Raw genomic sequence first — 18,099 nt, 5'->3', positions numbered from 1 at the left:
ACCAAAACGACTGAAGGTCCGCCAGAGGGCTTCCCTGTTGACCGAGTCGAAGGCCATAGTAAGGTCAACAAAACCCATGTGCAGGTCACAGCACAGCTCTTTGCAGAGATCATGTCAATGGTGCTGCGAGGTGGTCTAAAACCACATTGGGATGCCGAGTGGTTTCCACCTCAGGTAGGAGTCTGTTAAGGACTCAAATGAGAATCTTGCCAGCTATGGGTGAATAGTAGTAAGATTCTAAGTTAGCTGCTGCAGTCTGGCGTGTCTCTCGTGTGAGTCATGATACGCGACACCAAAGTGATCTATCATACTACTCAGCTTCACACAAAATAAAATTCTTCCTGGACATTTGATGACGCCTTTGTAGTATCATTAATATGTTATGACGTGATGAATGTAGCCCTGTGAAAGTTTAGGAAGATATAGACAAGGTTATCGAAGACAGCGAACCAAAAATATTTTATCAATCTGGTACGATGCCGTAAACCTGGATGATGAGTGATGCCATCAGAGATTGAAGAGTATGTCGTTGAGAGGATATTGGTGATGGTGGGATCGTCGAGGGTAAACCATGTCGATATCTTATTACCTTGTGCGGACGTCATCATGAAGATAACTACTGATTTCAACAATACACTATTCCAGACCAAGTAACCATAGGAAAACATTTCAAAAGTGGAATAATTGCAGCACAAAAGAAATTATAAGTGTGAAACTACACTAAGTAGTATCTCTCCTGTATCACCACTGCTGTGTCGATATTCTCTCAAGGCTTGGTTGTATCTAATCATTGAGTATTTGGTGACAAGGTATGTGGCTGATTATGGCTTATCTGAAAACTTGGGCGGCTGGAGTTAGATGTTAAGTGGTCCTTTACAGAGTTAATAACTTCATTTCACGGCCCTACGCGTCTATGAGTGATGTTGACGTTATCAGTAGTTTACATGTCTGGATTTATGATATGAGTTAGCTGAAGCGGTGATGTATTTTGATAACATACTTTTCACGAGCATCAGTCTTACATTATGTTTTTCAATATAAATTGTTTATAAGTATAGTTTGATGTACTCGGGGAGCCGCACATGCGGGTCTTCTCACTGTACCACCACCTCACACTCCAATAACGAATTTGATACCTCGTGTGTATTTATGCATCATAATAAATCCTGGAACCGCGACGTCATATTAGTATTACCACATGGAAATGTGCTTTGTGGTAGGATCGTCATACATCATGCCATGTATGTTAGTTAGGTGTCATTGGATGTCCGCCTTTCCTGTCCTCATATGATAATGCCAAGCATGTATTTCTTCTCGGCCCGCGGGGTAATTCGTACATCTCATGAGGCACAGCCGTTTATCCACGCCTTCTTCACATCAGTTACACTGGTTTGGTTTCCTCCTGGCCTGTGCACTTTGTCTGTGCTGCCACGTGATGAATGTGAGTCTTTTTTTTATAATTTCACGTTAAAATTTTCTTGTAATGGATTATAAAAGCTAATCAAGAGATTCTGTAAATGGATATTATAAGTATAAAATGCAGAAAAGAAGAGATTGGTGGCACCCTGGAAGCAGAGTAGCCTGCACTCAAAGTTACGAGGTGTATGTGTACAATATCTGCCAGTCCACCTAACACTACAAAAGAAATGATGACGGGATTGGCTTGTTTATGAGAGGGTACTTGGGTCACTATTGAGTTGACAGGTAATAACAGCCGCTGCTCACCTGTATGCAAGGGAAGAGCATCGACGAGTGGTTCACAAGTCTTGTATTTCATTAGAGAGTTAAAGTGGGAGCTTTTGTAGTTGTTCACATGAAAATGTTGGTTGAAGGTGGGATCCTACTTCTTCAAATTCAATGATTTATTAGTTTTATGAAGAGCGTTTGAGAGTCCTTGTTCCTGAGATCTTCAGTAATACACGTCTGGAGGAGACTTCTTGTACTGTATTAACGAACACAAGACTGCTGGATCAATCAGATGTAAAATTCACATTTCTTGAGTTTATTGAAGGCATGTGATAGTTATTAAACTATAACCTTCTTGTTTATGATTATAGGTATGATTCTTCTTCGATTGCTAATTGATCCAAAATTTGTCGAGAGGAAATTTTCAGATAAGAAAAAAAATTCTACCACCTGTAACTCCTTATGTCGCAACTCGTTAAGTGGTGCACCAGGCTGGAGTATGGACAACTAGTCGATGAACCAAACTTATGGTCCTAACACCACCAGGTTGAGGAAGGGCAATGCATGACACTGGGCGTGGGAGCCCGTCTAGATGACCCTGCTTGGGGCACTTACAGCCTAAGTAAACTCCCCAAGTGCGTATGGAAGTCAACGCGTGGTTTGCACAACTGCGGATAATCCTAAGTGTACCTCCCATGTAGTGGTCTTTGTATCTGAAGCATAAACATTGAACATTAACGATGTACATGGTATGCAAATTCACTTAAGTGTTATGACTAATCGCAGTGTGTGTGTGTGTGTGTGTGTGTGTATGTGTGTGCCCATCCCTTGTTATTTACTTAACTGATCATCCTTTAAGGTTTACATGGTGATATCAATCTACCCTTCAATTGGTAGTGAGGTGGGCAGCCTCTGTTAGTGGGTATAGTGGTGCAGCCTGTTAGTGGGTATGGTGGTGCAGCCTCTGTTAGTGGGTATAGTGGTGCAGCCTCTATTAGTGGGTATAGTGGCGCAGCCTCTGTTAGTGGGTATAGTGGTGCAGCCTCTGTTAGTGGGCATAGTGATGCAGCCTCTGTTAGTGGGTATAATGGTGCGGCCTCTGTTAGTGGATATAGTGGTGCAGCCTCTGTTAGTGGGAACAGTGGTGCAGCCTCTGTTAGTGGGTATAGTGGTGCAACCTCTGTTAGTGGGTATAGTGGTGCAACCTCTGTTAGTGGGTATAGTGATGCAGCCTCTGTTAGTGGGTATAGTGGTGCAGCCTCTGTTAGTGGGTATAGTTGCAGCCTCTGCCCATAGTGGTGCCTCTGTTAGTGAGTGGTAGTGGTGCAGCCTCTGTTGAGTGGATATAGTGGTGCAGCCTCTGTTAGTGGGTATAGTGATGCAGCCTCTGCTTGTGGGTATAGTGGTGAAGCTTCTGTTAGTGCGTATAGTGGTGCAGCCTCTGTTAGTGGGTATAGTGATGCAGTCTCTGTTAGTGGGTATAGTGGTGAAGCCTCTGTTAGTGGGTATAGTGGTGTGGCATCAGTAGGTATAGTGGTGTGGCATCAGTAGGTATAGTGGTGCGGTATCTGTTAGTGGGTATAGTGGTGCGGCCTCTGTTAGTGGGTATAGTGTTGCGGTATCTGTTAGTGTTTATCGTGGTGTCAACTTTACCTCATCTTATCTAGTAACTTCTTTCCCGTTGTTGCAGGAGAGAGGTAACGTCCAGGAGGGGTCGTCGTCTTCATTCTTTTATCGATACAAAATTGCAAATACCGATGTGTTCAGCATTACTTTGTCTCCTGCAGCTTGTGTTAAATACCCGCAAATCAATACACAGTAAAATTAATTATTTTGTCGATGACTCGCTCAAAGTGAAAGTGTAGAAGGAGACTCAAGGTTGCTTACTCCCCCATTTTTTTTTTTTTTTACAAACAAGACTTAACATATATAATGAATTAAGTATCCGGACTCCGTACTCGACCTACAATGACTAGGAGTTTAGCGGCTGGGTAAATTATGAAGTCTCTCAACATTTAAGGTGAATGGTCGATCCCAGCAGGACGAAATGTAGTTAAAATATCCACAAGTCGTTCAGGACGACCGTTTCGTCTTGATCTGGAATATGTTATCATGGCCTTGGGCGTCTGAGTGTTTCACGGGGAAAACTTTCTTGGTGGGGTTTGTGCGTATCATTATGCAGAGGCAAACACAGGTCGGGGTAGATTATAATTTATTAACAATTTGATGTATCTCGGCAAAGCGACGCTGGTGCACAAATTTGATCGAAGAAATATTTCACCGAAGGAGCTACTCGCCGTGACATATACAGGGTTACTTCACTATATGCTATCATAACCTAGTGCTCTGCCGATTGAATATGTGGCCTCTTAACCTTGATTTTTCGAACAGTTTCTTTGAGAGTTTTGAAGAATACGTCCAGTTCAGGTGATATACAATCCTCCGTAAATTGATCCAGTCCACTGCACTGAATGTTTGACTACCGCCGTGACCTCTGTGAGCATTCATTACCTTTCACTTCTCTATCCTCCCATGGTGACCAGTGTGTGCGGCCGACAATTCAGCATATCAGATGGTAATGAGAATATGAAAGAAGTATTTGGGACAGTTATACCTATGACCTGTTGTTTTGTTTGTACAAGGTAATATGAACTTACAGTGGTACAGTACCTACAAGCTGTAACAACCGCCATTTTGTAAACTTGCTCGTATAATTTGTTTAAGTAATGCATGTAAATACTTGAGAAAACGTCACCTCTGTCCACCGAGGTGAGCATCATCGCTGTGCACATCTCCAATTAGGGTTAAAAAACAAGCTAACATCGAGAAAATTGCCACCAAACTTTAAGATTGTTCTTGGTAACAAAAGCTGGGTACAGGCAGACAACACAAAGACACTCAGGTTTCTTTTAATCAACGTTACTGTACCTGTATATCTGACACAGGTTACAAACGTACCTGTATTGTCAGCGTTTACCCACACAGCGCCCAGATGATGTGCCCTTGTTTGTTGTTGGAGCTTATCACCAGAAACAGTGTAAGTAATTAAGTTAACTTCCAACACCTTAACACTGTATTTTCAACATTACTACAAAAGTATCAGTGTGAGGCAGGAAGCTACAGTTATGCATTAATGTACAGTATATTAGGCTATTGTGTTATAGTCTTTAATCATACAATATGTGAACTATTTTACCTACACTTTGCTGAACCATTATGTATTCATAAGATTTGTTAACCAGATTTTGTCAGTGCAGACTACATACAACACAGCGGATGTTCCAAGAGGACAGTGCTAGTTATATATGGAAGAGTTGACGAAGAAGGGGAAGGTCATTAATGGCCGCGTGACAGAAAGCTGTAGTGGTGGTGGGCAGGGGATTAAGTCTTCCTCATGTCACGTTGCTACTCAGACCACAAGGTTACCCAATTCAAGCCGAGTGAATCAATTTTGTATTGAACACATAATGAACACTGATTAAAATATTTTTTTAAAGAAAATGGTATATAGTGAAAGTAGTCGTAACTGTCACTTGAACAGTGTTTATTTACGCACTAATATTGATTTAGTAGCTGCGCTCGCGTATACTCAGCTGGGATACACAAAGAGGGAAGGGAATGATTCGTCCTCCGAAGGAGGGTAAGGAAAGCAATGTTTGCGAAGCAGAGTGAGAGGCCGGTATATAAGACGGCAGAGGCGGTGGCCAGACATCACACTCCACCATGAAGCTCCTGGTGAGTGACGCCTTCTGTAGGCTGTGGTTTGGTTTCCTTTACATGTGTGGATCACACCATAATGGTGTTGTACTAACTCCGGTCGGCAGTAATATCGCTTGAGTAGTAATAATTCTTTTCTCTGAGACAGAACAAGGTTTGAGCTTTGGCATTACACCAGACTCTAACACAGGATACATGTAGTCAGTAGACGTTCGTGGATTTTCCGTTTCCCTGTGTTGATTAACTGACATATACGAGCAAAGATGTGGTCTCCCAGTAATTAAAAAAAATCGGTTAGCTTTACAAGGAAGACATATATCGAAGTATATGTGTCGTGCTGAGCTACGGGTCTGTTCAGTCCTTGAACTCGGTGACTTATAGGTGAAGTCATGCGTGGACGTGCGAGTATTAAGATAATAACTCAGTACCTTATTATAGAATCCCTTTTTTTTTCGTGTCTTGGATGGAATGTAGAATGTAGTACAACTAATTTACCGTCCTTTGTGTAGCGTGAGGAGGGCCCTTAGTGTGAGCAACTCCTAAGTCGCCTTAGCAAAGTTAACATCATCAGTTCTACCCGACGCTTTTCACAAACTGTAATAAAGGACTATGTATTGTTGAAGTAAATTATGAAGTAACTGTATTTTGGTGACAACTGACAAGGTATATAGAAGAGTCAAGTCCACGTATGATACATATATTTACCACCTTATTCCATTAATTTACTTTTGCGTATTAATATTTTTCAGTAAAATAAGAGTACGAATAGATACGTAGACCTGAATATCTGTTCTTGAGGATTCATTAAAATTAGGTGTTCAGTTTACCAGGAGGATCTGATTATATTTACTGCGTTTGACTTCCGTTATCGTGTCGTTGATTCTATTATATATTACTCCTTTTGTAGTAAACTTATCTGCCAATCATCCTTTGTTATGTTTTCTTGTTCTGAGGAGAAGTCTGTATGATTTACATGTGATAAGGGATCTCTTAATTACATAGCTATCAAAGTAGATGAATACGTGTGAACCTTACAACACGAGTAAAGAAGTTGTTAGTCACTATGTGGTTCAGACCGCACCAGTAAGACAACACACGTAGCACCAAATTTCTTCACTAACTCACCGATCTTTCAGTAACACCATCAACTCTCAGTTATACCTCTGTAGGCTCTCATAATGTGGTATTTAATCACATTGCACATCCCATAACTTACTGTCTTCTCTGTGATACTGTATCAATTTTTAACAGCTTCCATATTAATGATTCTAGGTTACTGTGTCCAAAGCTCACGGATGACATGCATATTGTCCACAGGTACTTGTTTCGGTGTTCGTGGCGACAGCCTACGCCTCTCCCCAAGGCTACAACCTGCGCACACCGTCGGGTCCAAGGATCTCCATCGGTGGATCAGGGTTCTCAACAGGAGGTTCAGGGTTTATCTCAGGAGGTTCAGGGTTCTCCTCAGGCGGCTCTGGCTCTTATGGAGGTGGAGAGACTAGAGGCAACTGTGGTCCTGGACAGGTCCGTCATGTGGACGGCAGCTGTGTGAATCCTCAAGTTACTCGCAACTTGTATGTGTACACCGTCCCTCGAGCAGCTCCAATCGTGGGCCCACGACCAAACGTTCCTCCACCAAGAGTTGAACACAATGTTATCTTCATTCGCACCCCAGAGAACGGCCCAGGCCAGGAACCCATTGTCGTGCCACCACCACAAACAAGGAACGTCGTGTACGTCCTTAACAAGCGACCTGAAGAAGACCAGAGAGTCATCCACGTACCAGCACCAGAACAAGAGACTCCTGAGGTGTTCTTCATCAACTACGGTGAGGGAGAAAACCCAACTCTGCCCACCGGCGAGGACCTCCAGTCTGCTCTTCGGTCCGCTTCCCAGGGTGAAGGCGATATCATTGGTAGCACCGGAGGTGAGATTCGTGGCGATGGCTTAATTGGTGGTGGTGATGGAAGCATTGCGATTGCTGGAGGCGGTGGATCTATTGTGAGCGGCGGTGGCAATGTAATTTCAGGAGGTGGTGTCTCCGTGTCTCAACCTTCAGGATTGTACGCACAGCCATAACTCATGGACCCTCACTTCTGAAGACGGAGTAGCTGACTATACATTATATTTATATTAGCGCTTGTGTGCAGAGGTCTCAGATATCTATAATATATTTATGTTTATTAACGTTGTAAATGAATTTGCACTTTATTCAAAATTCATTAAATACCAAATCAACTGTCATAACTCTTAGCTTCCAAAAAATAAATTATGATACATATTTTAACATTTTTTATTTGTTTCCTGAATATGTCGTGATCATAAACTAGATAGATTTTGACACAATGATAACCCGGTGAGCACCTGGTGACTAATCTGAAATCGATTGAACCTCATACACTAAAAAAAAAAATATGTTTTTGAGTTTCCCATCTAGAATAAATGGTCCTTACGAATGCTATCACCATTAAGAAATAACAAAACATTGCAAGTATTAGTTTACCGGAAGAAATCCGGATTCAGTAAAGCCACATTTAGCCAAATTGTAAAAGGTGAAAATAGTTCTGTTTTGGGCCTTACAATGTTTCTCCCATAATATATAAGCACAACTAAATGGTTTACACAAAATAGTTTACCTTCAGGTGAAACAACATGAGCATTTGTCAACTTCATGTTAGCTGCAGCAAGGCATCCTCCGATGTCCCTTACACGAGTTAAGAATCTCTCGGTGACTCACGACTTTGTTCTTTGGTGTACAACATGTGGACAGCCTGTATAATTATGCAGTAGCTATGTTTTGCTTGACTGTGACCTTTAACTGATTAACCCCCAGCACACACCAGGTTCTCGGAATGATCCCCACGAATTTAGTGTGAAAGTTTGACAACAAAATGTACGTATTTGTTTATATAAGTTACACACTTCTAAACACCGATAGACAAAGACACTCATATCATCACCACATAAATTTACACAGCAGACTTTTGTATAGTAGTTAACAGAAACACAACAATTAAATTGGTATTAAATAATATACTGTATGATATGGTTAAATAAAAAAAAAAAACGTAAACCTATTCTGAGATCCTGAATGCTAACTCGTCTGATTTTTATCCAACAGGTGACTGAGTGATCCTGGACACCCGAGTTCCTGCGCTAACATAAGGTAATGTGTTGGAGATCTTACTCAAGTTAAAGGTTATAAAAGTTTCCTCTCTCTCTCTCTCTCTCTCTCTCTCTCTCTCTCTCTCCGTGTTCGCTTGTTACTGTCTCCCTCTCGTGGTCAGAGGTAGTAAATGTCTCAGAAGCGAGTGAGGACATTATTCTTGTGGGTGTAAGGTAACAAGTCTACCATGACAGTTACAGAGTTTAGACAACAGCCTCCCTCCCCTGCCTCCCCTCTCCCTGCTCCTTCCATTAAAGAAATAATCATTAGAAATTAAAATTCGTCTCTCATTCACTTTCATTACGATGTTGGTAAAAACTTAATGGAACGAATTGATGAAGATGCAATTGTACTAATGTTATGGCATCATTCACACTGCCTGTTAGCTTCAGGTTTTAGTAATATATTCATCAACAGTGACAGGTGGCAGTCTCGCAGCATTTACATACATTTGAATATACATTAAGTGGAGTTTATTTGTTCTCGGGAGATTGGTTGTCTTAGCTCTTAAAATTTCGTTTGATTTATCGATTGATTTTAGAAACAACTTTTTATCGTGTTCTGAATATACCAAACAATACTGTAGAATATGAAGGCGTTTATTAGATAGCGAATATTCGATAAAAAAGATTTTTTTTAGCTGATTATTCGACTCACAGGAGGAGTTTGGTGTCATAATGAGGTACAGTTGTAATTCTTAAGGCAGTATGGATCAGGAGGTATGCTAGGTGGCCCTCCCCAGCGTGAAGCAGTACTGTTATATTACCTCCTTATTAGTTATACTTCGAGGTCATCTAAACATACGCAGTGGCAAAGACAAGTGAAGCGCCGGGTTGGGACAGACACCACTCTTTTTCCACAGAACATCGAAAGTTACTATAATGTGAACCGTAATTTTCCCCAAAAGGCAATATTTCTTTTTTTTCTTCTCACAAATATGCACCCATGTACAGTACCAGTATAATTACCAGTGATCAGGGCGCCTCTTACTGCTAACAAGGCATGCAGCTTACAGGTGTCATGGAGCGCTGAATGACAGTCTTTAGCTGCAGTCTCTTGTGTGCAGTGATTATATATTATTTTGTGACATAATTAAAAATATGTAATAGTGGTTACGTCACTTTCTCAATACTCATCACTTCTCTTATAGTCTAGTGTAGGTATTTCACGTAACTCATTGTAAAATAATTATGAAATCGTACATCTCCTTAATTTAATAAAGTTGTAAATACCTTTAATATCCCCCAAAAAAAACAGTAAGCCCAATTGCACTAAAATACTATGGTCGATTTTCTTATAAAGTTGCTGACATATTTAATGTAAACCTAAGACCATTTCCAGAGTCTTTACAAAACGTTGGAATTAACTTGTCCTAGAATGATTGCAAAAGCTAAATTACCATTGCTTAAAAATACACCAAATGTATTCTCTCAACCCATTTCGGAACGACCCTCCTACCCCCCCCCAACCCCATTGAAAGAGCCAGGTTACGTCCCTGTGGTGGTGGTTAAGTGTGTTTGTTTGTGTGAATGCTATCTACCAGAGTGTTCCCCTCGATTACAAAACAAACTAGTTCCTTCATTTAACACAATTCCCCATTTACTCTTGTCAATTTCCTATTTAAAAATGCGGCACAGCGTCGCTCCCAAAGTTCAGTCCATCAAAGGAGTTAACTCTATGGTATCACTATTTTCTATATTCATTAGAATGGAGTCAGCGTGTTGTGGTGGTCCGTCTGATAATACTAATGGTGAGGAAAAATCACACAGAGCCGACCAAAACCACTTGACAGCATGGAGTGTGTACAGGGGCGAGATCGCTATATGAACTTGATAAATATAAAATAAATTAACACTTCCACCATATATCTGTTTACGTATGGATGATGAGCTAGATAACATAACATATATCTATAATTCTCCCAAAACTTATTGTAAACATTGTCCCTAGTCCCTAGAACACCTGGGTAAGAGACCTCTACTTAGTAGTCTTGCCACCTGCCCAGGACTTTGTTTATTTTTGTTCTATTAAATACATATTGATACATGTGACCTGAATAACAATGCTTTGACAAGATTAAGAGTAGCCACAGCATGTAACAATACTGGGTAAATATACATGTACAGAGGAAAGAAGAAAAAGTTACGAAAGCTGGAGGAAAATTGAGGTGAAGGAGAGGGAGGGAGGGGGGTGGGAAGAAGACAGTGGTCGCAGATGAGGAAGTTTTACTGATGAGTCAACAGATGAGGTGATCACCAGGAATATGCTCACCAACCCTGCAATAGCCATGACTTTAGCTAAATAAAATACCGAAAGTGGCGACGCCGTAGTGAAGGGTTAAGGGTGAACTTAAACATAATGGTTAAACAGTAATATTTGTTTTACAGTATATATATAAAGAGCCTACACAAACGTCACCAAAAGCTCATTGTTTACCCCTATAAGCCGGGTCACTCAATCACATGCATTTTTTTTTTTTACATATTTTCTACAGACGTCGTATGCAGTTGAAAACATACGATAGTTTTCAGTAATTTTTTAAAGGCAAAAAAGGTTACAAAAAACATTGGTACCTCTGTGTTCGTCTTGATACCTCCAAAATGTTCTATGCTACTGAAGGTATATATAAACACTTGCTATCTTAAAAGTAGGTTCTATTCTCGTACGGGAGATATATATACAGAGGGACCAAGAAGCTCACTTCCGCACCACAAGGACTGGCAGTCTTCACTCTCTCTATGTATTACTGCGTGCTTGCATGTACAGATGCCAGCATTCACAAGCTGAATACATAAAGTATAAATATGATAATTTATATACATAACATGGTGCATAATAAATGGGAATATTACATAGAATTAATACATGTTCTGTAATACTTACTATACATAATTAATAGAGTAATATAAGAGTAATATAATAATACACAGCTAAAGGTACTACTTTGTGTCCATATATACAGTACCTAAAAGTTCTAATTATTATGTGTATATTGATCTTATTTACATTACAAATACAGTTTTACGAGAAAAAAAACGAATTGAAAGTATTACAAACCTTGGATGTATTCTTGGATGGATATGAGAACGACATTTTGTTGAGTCCATCCCGAGTGAGAGCTTAATTAATTCTCTACAAATTTCACATAACGCGGGTACCCAACTTTACATGCTCTCTATGTATTTTGTATTTGTATTTTCTAATTCATAATACCTTTTATCTCGACAAATGACCCAACTACACTAACCACATTTTGTTGGATTCATTTTTGCTTAGTAACAAAAAAGAAGTGGAACGTTTAGAAAAAGGGAACAGGGTTAAATATAAGAAGGGAAAGGATGCCAAGAATAAATGAAACGAGAATTATTTGTTTTTGTAAGTATTTTTCTTCATTGGAAAATTGGTTTACCTCATTTTTTATAAGGTGAAGCAACACGTTTGAACTGTGTAAATATTTATTCTGGTGAGAGAGGATTGACGTTCGCAATAAAACATAATAATCATACGTTCTTGCTTTAAGGACATTACTCACATAAGATAAATTGTTAGGAATTTAAATTTTTAGACACGTTATGTGTGAGCTACAGCATGACTACCAGTGAAGCCTTCGGGAAATACTAGACCCGCTGCTCCCATAAGTTAAGTTGTAATATGTCAAAATTTTTCCTATAACGACACATGACTCATTGGACATTGAAAAAGGCCATTTACAGGTACAGTACCACATGTATGCTAAGAACATTTGGACATTGATTGAGAGGCTATAAATGACTAATCTTCATGCTAGAGTACTTAATGTACTCTCAGTGAGTAGCTGCATATTGTAATCTACTTTAATGATCTGAACGCTGCACAGCCTGGAGTTGGTAGTTGACCTCTTGTCTTTGGTGCTTAGCAGAATTATTCTAAAATATTTCTGTTTATTCACTTGAATAAAAAGGAACAAACATTATTGGTTTAAAAGAAGAATTTTGTTATTAAGTCTGATATTAATCCAAATTTTTATTGTGAATATTTAAATTTTTTGTTTGAGGGATTATAATCCATGACCTAGCAAGGCTGTCTTAAATTACCGCATATAATGTGAAAGTCATCTATAACGGAGCTCAACCGCTGAGTCATGGGTACCATCCTCTCATCCTCTTCTCAAGACTTGTGCAATGTCGTGCCTGCCACACCTGACGTACTGGCTGGCTACTGGTCATGCTGCACCACCACTAATGCATCACACACACTCAGTGACATTTTCTTATTGTATCATTATTACCCGGAGATATCAGTCAAGAAATTTTGTTTACTTTTGTTGGATCAGACATCATTATTTCCTACTGATTCTTTAATAAATTATTTGCTTTCTACGCCCTTAACTCATGAGACATAAAGGCAAGCATGAACTTAGCATGCTTCCCTGTTGGGCGCTGTAAACGCTTCTGCGCTTCACCTTACACAAGGATGTAGGGGGGTGCCCAGTAAAAAAAAAAAAAAAAAAATCCCCGTAAAAAAAAAAGTTTCAAATTACAAACGAATATTAATGGTAGCTGTACAGTAGTAACTTTAACGCTGTCACATATAGCTTCTATCTCCGTAATTTAGATACTGCAGCTGTTGTGAATAAAATATTTTAACGATGACCCAAGAAATATGTGTTGAATCAACGTTGACAACTAAATTCATTCTCCAATTAACCCCAACAATAACCACCTTGTCTTTTATGTCACTGCACCTGCCTTGTTATTTATATTATTATCCTTTACTGCACACAACCCAAAGTATGTGTGTGTGTAGTAAATTCTCATAATTTCCAGATTAACACACACACACACACACACACACACACACACACACACACCTATGTATTAACAGCACAATGTTGTGATACACGTTATTACATCCCAGGAGTTTCCGTGGCATTTTCTTTCATTGGTCACTTCATAAGACTGGTAGCATGTCAACAGTTTGTCACAGAGTTATAGTGGTGAAAACAAACAAAACTTTATTACTACGGTATGTCCTGGAATAAACATTAAACTATATTTAGTAATACTTTAGTGCGTATGTATATGAGTCATGTGACATGTTCAGCTCCAAGTGATTGCTTTGCCTGTTAATACTTACTACATCTGTCACTGAAATGCTGTATCACCGTCTGTTTTCTTCATGCAATATTGATGCAGAGAGGGCTGGCGAGACCCAAGAAGAGCAGTGGAATGCTACCTGCTTGACATACTGAATATATGAGGTGAAAGGCGGGAAAGAGGATTAAATCCACCCACTGTGTGTCATGCATCTTGCTCAAGGTTGGTAGCCGCAATTATGTATTTAAAAATAAATGACAACACTTTGTAGATATTTCTAATGTTATTTTATAATTGTAAATAGTAATGTTTATATATACTGACTATTTATAGCTTACCACAATAATGATCACTTATACATGTTTACACAGTGAGTAAGTAACGCCTCAGGGCAGATGAGCCCCTCGCCCAACTGGAACACAAGACGAGAGGAGAGGAGGAGTCCTACAGTAGGTGATGAAAGCGAGGATCCCGAGTGAAAGAGAAAGAGGTATATAAGGTGGTGGACGCTTTGAGCTGGCATCACACTCCACTATGAAGCTTCTGGTGAGTGACGACTCCTGCAGGCTCCAGTTGTGTCTCCCTTACAATGACGCAGTGCTGTTCATACACACACACACATCATGTTCTTACCCTTGACAGTCAGCCAGGCTGTAGAACTGTGATTATATTTGAGGCATAAGTGAGCGATACGCAGTTTAGCAAAAATGCCTGGCAAACTTTCCAGGCTTTAAGGATATGCCCCCAGGCTTGTGCTTAGAGTTGACAGGATGAAAACTGAGGAGGACTGAAACTGTAAAGACGTAAATCCTGTATTGATACAATCTATGGACATTGTTACATTGTTTCAAAACACGAATGATTTTTTATGTTGTGTTCACCTAACTTCAGTGGTATTAATGAACTGTAATAGTACAAGTTAAGTGCCAGCATAGATAATGGGTAGCGTAGCGATGGATACCATTATCATTATGCATAGTGCCACAGTTTTTGAAAGGAAAATTGATTTGATTAATTTATATACTTTTTAACTGTTGTTTACATATGCATTGATGTGCCTCTACTATCAATCTCCCAATGTGTTGTTCTTCATAATTTTTTAATCCAATGTTTAGAAAAACTATAAATAGTATTCTGATTAAGTGTCAGCCTAAGTATGAAAGGTCCATTGCTTGTACTATTACGGTCCATAGTGCATCTCAGCTTATGAAGAAAACACTTTGATGAAATTTACCTCCCCTACCCCCACATCTTCTATTGGTAACCTAACCTAAATACATCCACATCTTAGAGTCTCACAAACATCCAAAATTTCACATAGTATTCATGTTTATTATATAAGCGATAATTAACAAGCACACTCCCTACCAGTCTATGGAGTAACATAGAATTTTCCTAAAAATTTTTTACAAAATATAATTATAAATTTCTAGAGTCAGCAGATTAATAAACAGTTGGTTTATTTCTTTTACCACAGATACTCTGCTTCTGCATGGCGGCGGCTGCTGACGCCGCCCCACAATTCTACAATCCACCTACTCCCTCTGTTCCAGGGTATTCCTCTGGATTCTCGTCGGGTAGATCAGGGTTTTCGGGCAGCTCAGGGTTCTCGGGTGGCTCAGGATTCTCGAGTGGCTCAGGGTTCTCGGGTGGCTCAGGGTTCTCGGGTGGCTCAGGGTTCTCGGGTGGCTCAGGGTTCTCGGGTGGCTCAGGGTTCTCAGGTAGCTCAGGGTTCTCTGGTGGTTCAGGGTTCTCAGGTGGCTCTGGCTCTTATGGGGGTGGGGGAGGTGGGGGCAGCTGTGGTCCTGGACAGGTCCGTCATGTGGACGGCAGCTGTGTGACTCCTCAGGTCACTCGCAACTTGTATGTGTACACCGTCCCTCCAGCAGCTCCAGTAGTGGGTCCACGACCTTACGTTCCGCCACCAAGAGTTGAACACAATGTTATCTTCATTCGCACCCCAGAGAACGGCCCTGGCCAGGAACCCATTGTCGTGCCACCACCACAAACAAGGAACGTCGTGTACGTCCTCAACAAGCGACCTGAAGGAGACCAGCAGGTCATCCACGTACCAGCACCAGAACAAGAGACTCCTGAGGTGTTCTTCATCAACTACGGTGAGGGAGACAACCCAACTCTGCCCACCGGCGAGGACCTCCAGTCTGCCCTCAACTCTGCTACCCAGGGTGGCGGCAATGTCATTGGTAGCACCGGAGGCGGTATTGGCGGTGGGTCTGGTATCATTGGTGGTGGTAGCAGGGGCGGCGGCGGCATCATTGGCGGTGGCGGCGGTGGCATCATTGGTGGTGGAGTCGGCGGCGGCGGCGGCATCATCATTGGTGGTGGCGGCAGCGGCGGCGGCGGCATCATTGGTGGTGGCGGTGGTGGTTACAGTCCTCCCTCATCATTGTATTCACAGCCATAGTCACGGTCTTTATTCCTCTATATTGATGTGAATAATTTTGTCAAGTGACTGCATCTATCCTCTCCAATATGTTGATCATTGTTACAAATTAATTCAGGCTCAGTTGATTTCCTTGAATTACTGATTTATTTTTGTTTATTAAAATGTTATAAAAATAAATGGTTGTATACATTTAAGTTTTCAGTTCCCTTTTTTGATGATTTTATGATGTTATGTGATGTATCTTCTGCTGAATATTCTCGTCATATTTTTTTATACAACACTAAACAATATTTATTCATTATCCATTTTGATAACGATTGAAAATTTCAAAATCACAGTTTCTTGGAGATGGGAGAAAATGCCTCAAGACGCCAAAACTCAAAGTTTTGAAATGAAACCCAATTAAGAACCATCTGTTTGGTCAATACGTTTCCAAATACGTAGAGATCGTATAAGAATATTAGAACATAAGAATGGAGGAAACTGCGGCGGGCCTATTGGCTCATACTGGGCTGTCCCGTTTACACCTAACTCATATCGCTCATATACCCATTCAACCTACTCTATCTAGCGTAAATCTAAATTTGTCTAATTTAAAACCATTGCTACGAGTTTACTCCTGGTTGGGTAATTTGGGTACCTTTGTTATATCACTTTTTTTAGCCCTGACTTCCATTTGTACACCTCTATCATATCGCCCCTCACTCGACGTCTCTCGAGGGAGTGCAAATTAAGATGCTTTAACCTGTCTCTGTACCCAACGTTCCTAATGTCCGGGACTAGTCTTGTCATTTTGCTCTGAATTCTTTCTAGTTATTCTATATCCATTCTGTAGTACGGTGACCAGAACTGAACTGCGTAATCCAAGTGAGGTCTCACAAGCACAGAATATAGTTTTAGGATAACCTCGCTAGTCTTGTAACTAACACTATTTTCTATGAACCCATGGAATTTGTTAGCATTGTTTCGAGCAAGTACACATTGTTGACCTAGTTTAAGATTCTTACTTATCATTACTCCAAAATCTTTCTCCCAGTCGGATTTCTCTATAACAACGTTGTTTGTCTGATATCTGGTTTCTCTGTTTACATCTCCTAGACTAAGTACTTTACATTTATCCACATTAATTTTCATCTGCCATTTTTCAGACCATTCGAATTATTTTTTTTAGATCTTCCTGAAGTTTTGCGGAGTCCTCATAAGATTTAATTAAAAGGCCCTATTTTAGTGTCATCAGCAAATTTACTTATGTGCTGTCTACGCCTATATCTATGTCCTTTATGTATATAATAAATAATAATGGTCCGTGTACCGAGCCTTGGGGTACTCCACTAGTGATGTTACCCCAATCGGATTTGCTGTTAATCCTTAGTCGGTGTTTCCTGTCCTGTCACCATCCCTAATCCATTTTAGTAAATCTCCTCTAATGCCACGATCCTCCACTTTTCGTATTAGTCCTTCGTCGGGGACTCTGTCGAAGGCTTTGCTAATGTCGAGATATACCACATCATAATTGTGCCCGTCGTCAACTGATTTGAAAACATTTAAAAAAGTATGTTAATAGATTAGTCAGACATGAACGCTCACTTGCAAAGCCATGTTGGGAATCATTGATCAACTTGTACTTCTCCAGGTGAATTTGAATAGAATTTGAAATTATTGCTTCCAGTAATTTGTCTATATAATTGACGTTAAACTGATTGGGCGGTAGTTAGAGGATAGTGATATATCTGGCAGGGGAGAATTATATATCAATATTCTTGTCACATCTAGAAACACAATAGTCATACGTGACTTGTTTTGTCCTTTGTTAATTTTATATAATGTATCATGACCTTGAAACAAAGATGTATGTTTATGAAATGTTCACTACATTATTGAGTTCCACAATCGCCGTCGGGGGTAGTTGGTAGAGTCTTATAATCTCCGACCTCTGGCATAAGCTCTGTGTTGATTGTTGTATCACGCGTGCTAAGGGTCCCGCCAGGTGAAAGGGGGAGGTTCACGAGCCTTTCTCAGGTCACAGCTGAGAAAGAAAAAAAAACAGT

General features: G+C 40.3%; 2 protein-coding genes across 2 annotated transcripts; both read left to right on the top strand.

Moving 5' to 3' along the window:
- Positions 1-5,352: 5,352 nt before the first annotated feature.
- LOC121864248 lies at positions 5,353-7,685 on the top strand. The gene is made up of 2 exons (XM_042363310.1): positions 5,353-5,421; positions 6,721-7,685. Exons 1-2 carry the CDS (start codon positions 5,410-5,412, stop codon positions 7,480-7,482), a joined length of 774 nt encoding a protein of 257 aa, XP_042219244.1. The 5' UTR covers positions 5,353-5,409; the 3' UTR covers positions 7,483-7,685.
- A 6,407-nt stretch (positions 7,686-14,092) lies between these two features.
- On the top strand, positions 14,093-16,240 carry LOC121864245 (probable H/ACA ribonucleoprotein complex subunit 1). The gene is made up of 2 exons (XM_042363306.1): positions 14,093-14,190; positions 15,122-16,240. The coding sequence occupies exons 1-2, from the start codon at positions 14,179-14,181 to the stop codon at positions 16,067-16,069; spliced, it is 960 nt and encodes a 319-aa protein (XP_042219240.1). The 5' UTR covers positions 14,093-14,178; the 3' UTR covers positions 16,070-16,240.
- The last annotated feature ends 1,859 nt before the right edge of the window (positions 16,241-18,099 follow it).

Source organism: Homarus americanus, unplaced genomic scaffold (genome assembly GCF_018991925.1).
Source record: "Homarus americanus isolate GMGI-L3 unplaced genomic scaffold, GMGI_Hamer_2.0 scaffold26351, whole genome shotgun sequence".
NCBI lineage: Eukaryota > Metazoa > Arthropoda > Malacostraca > Decapoda > Nephropidae > Homarus > Homarus americanus.
Note: the sequence above shows the minus strand (reverse complement) of the source record. Positions and strands in the feature narration are given on the sequence as shown.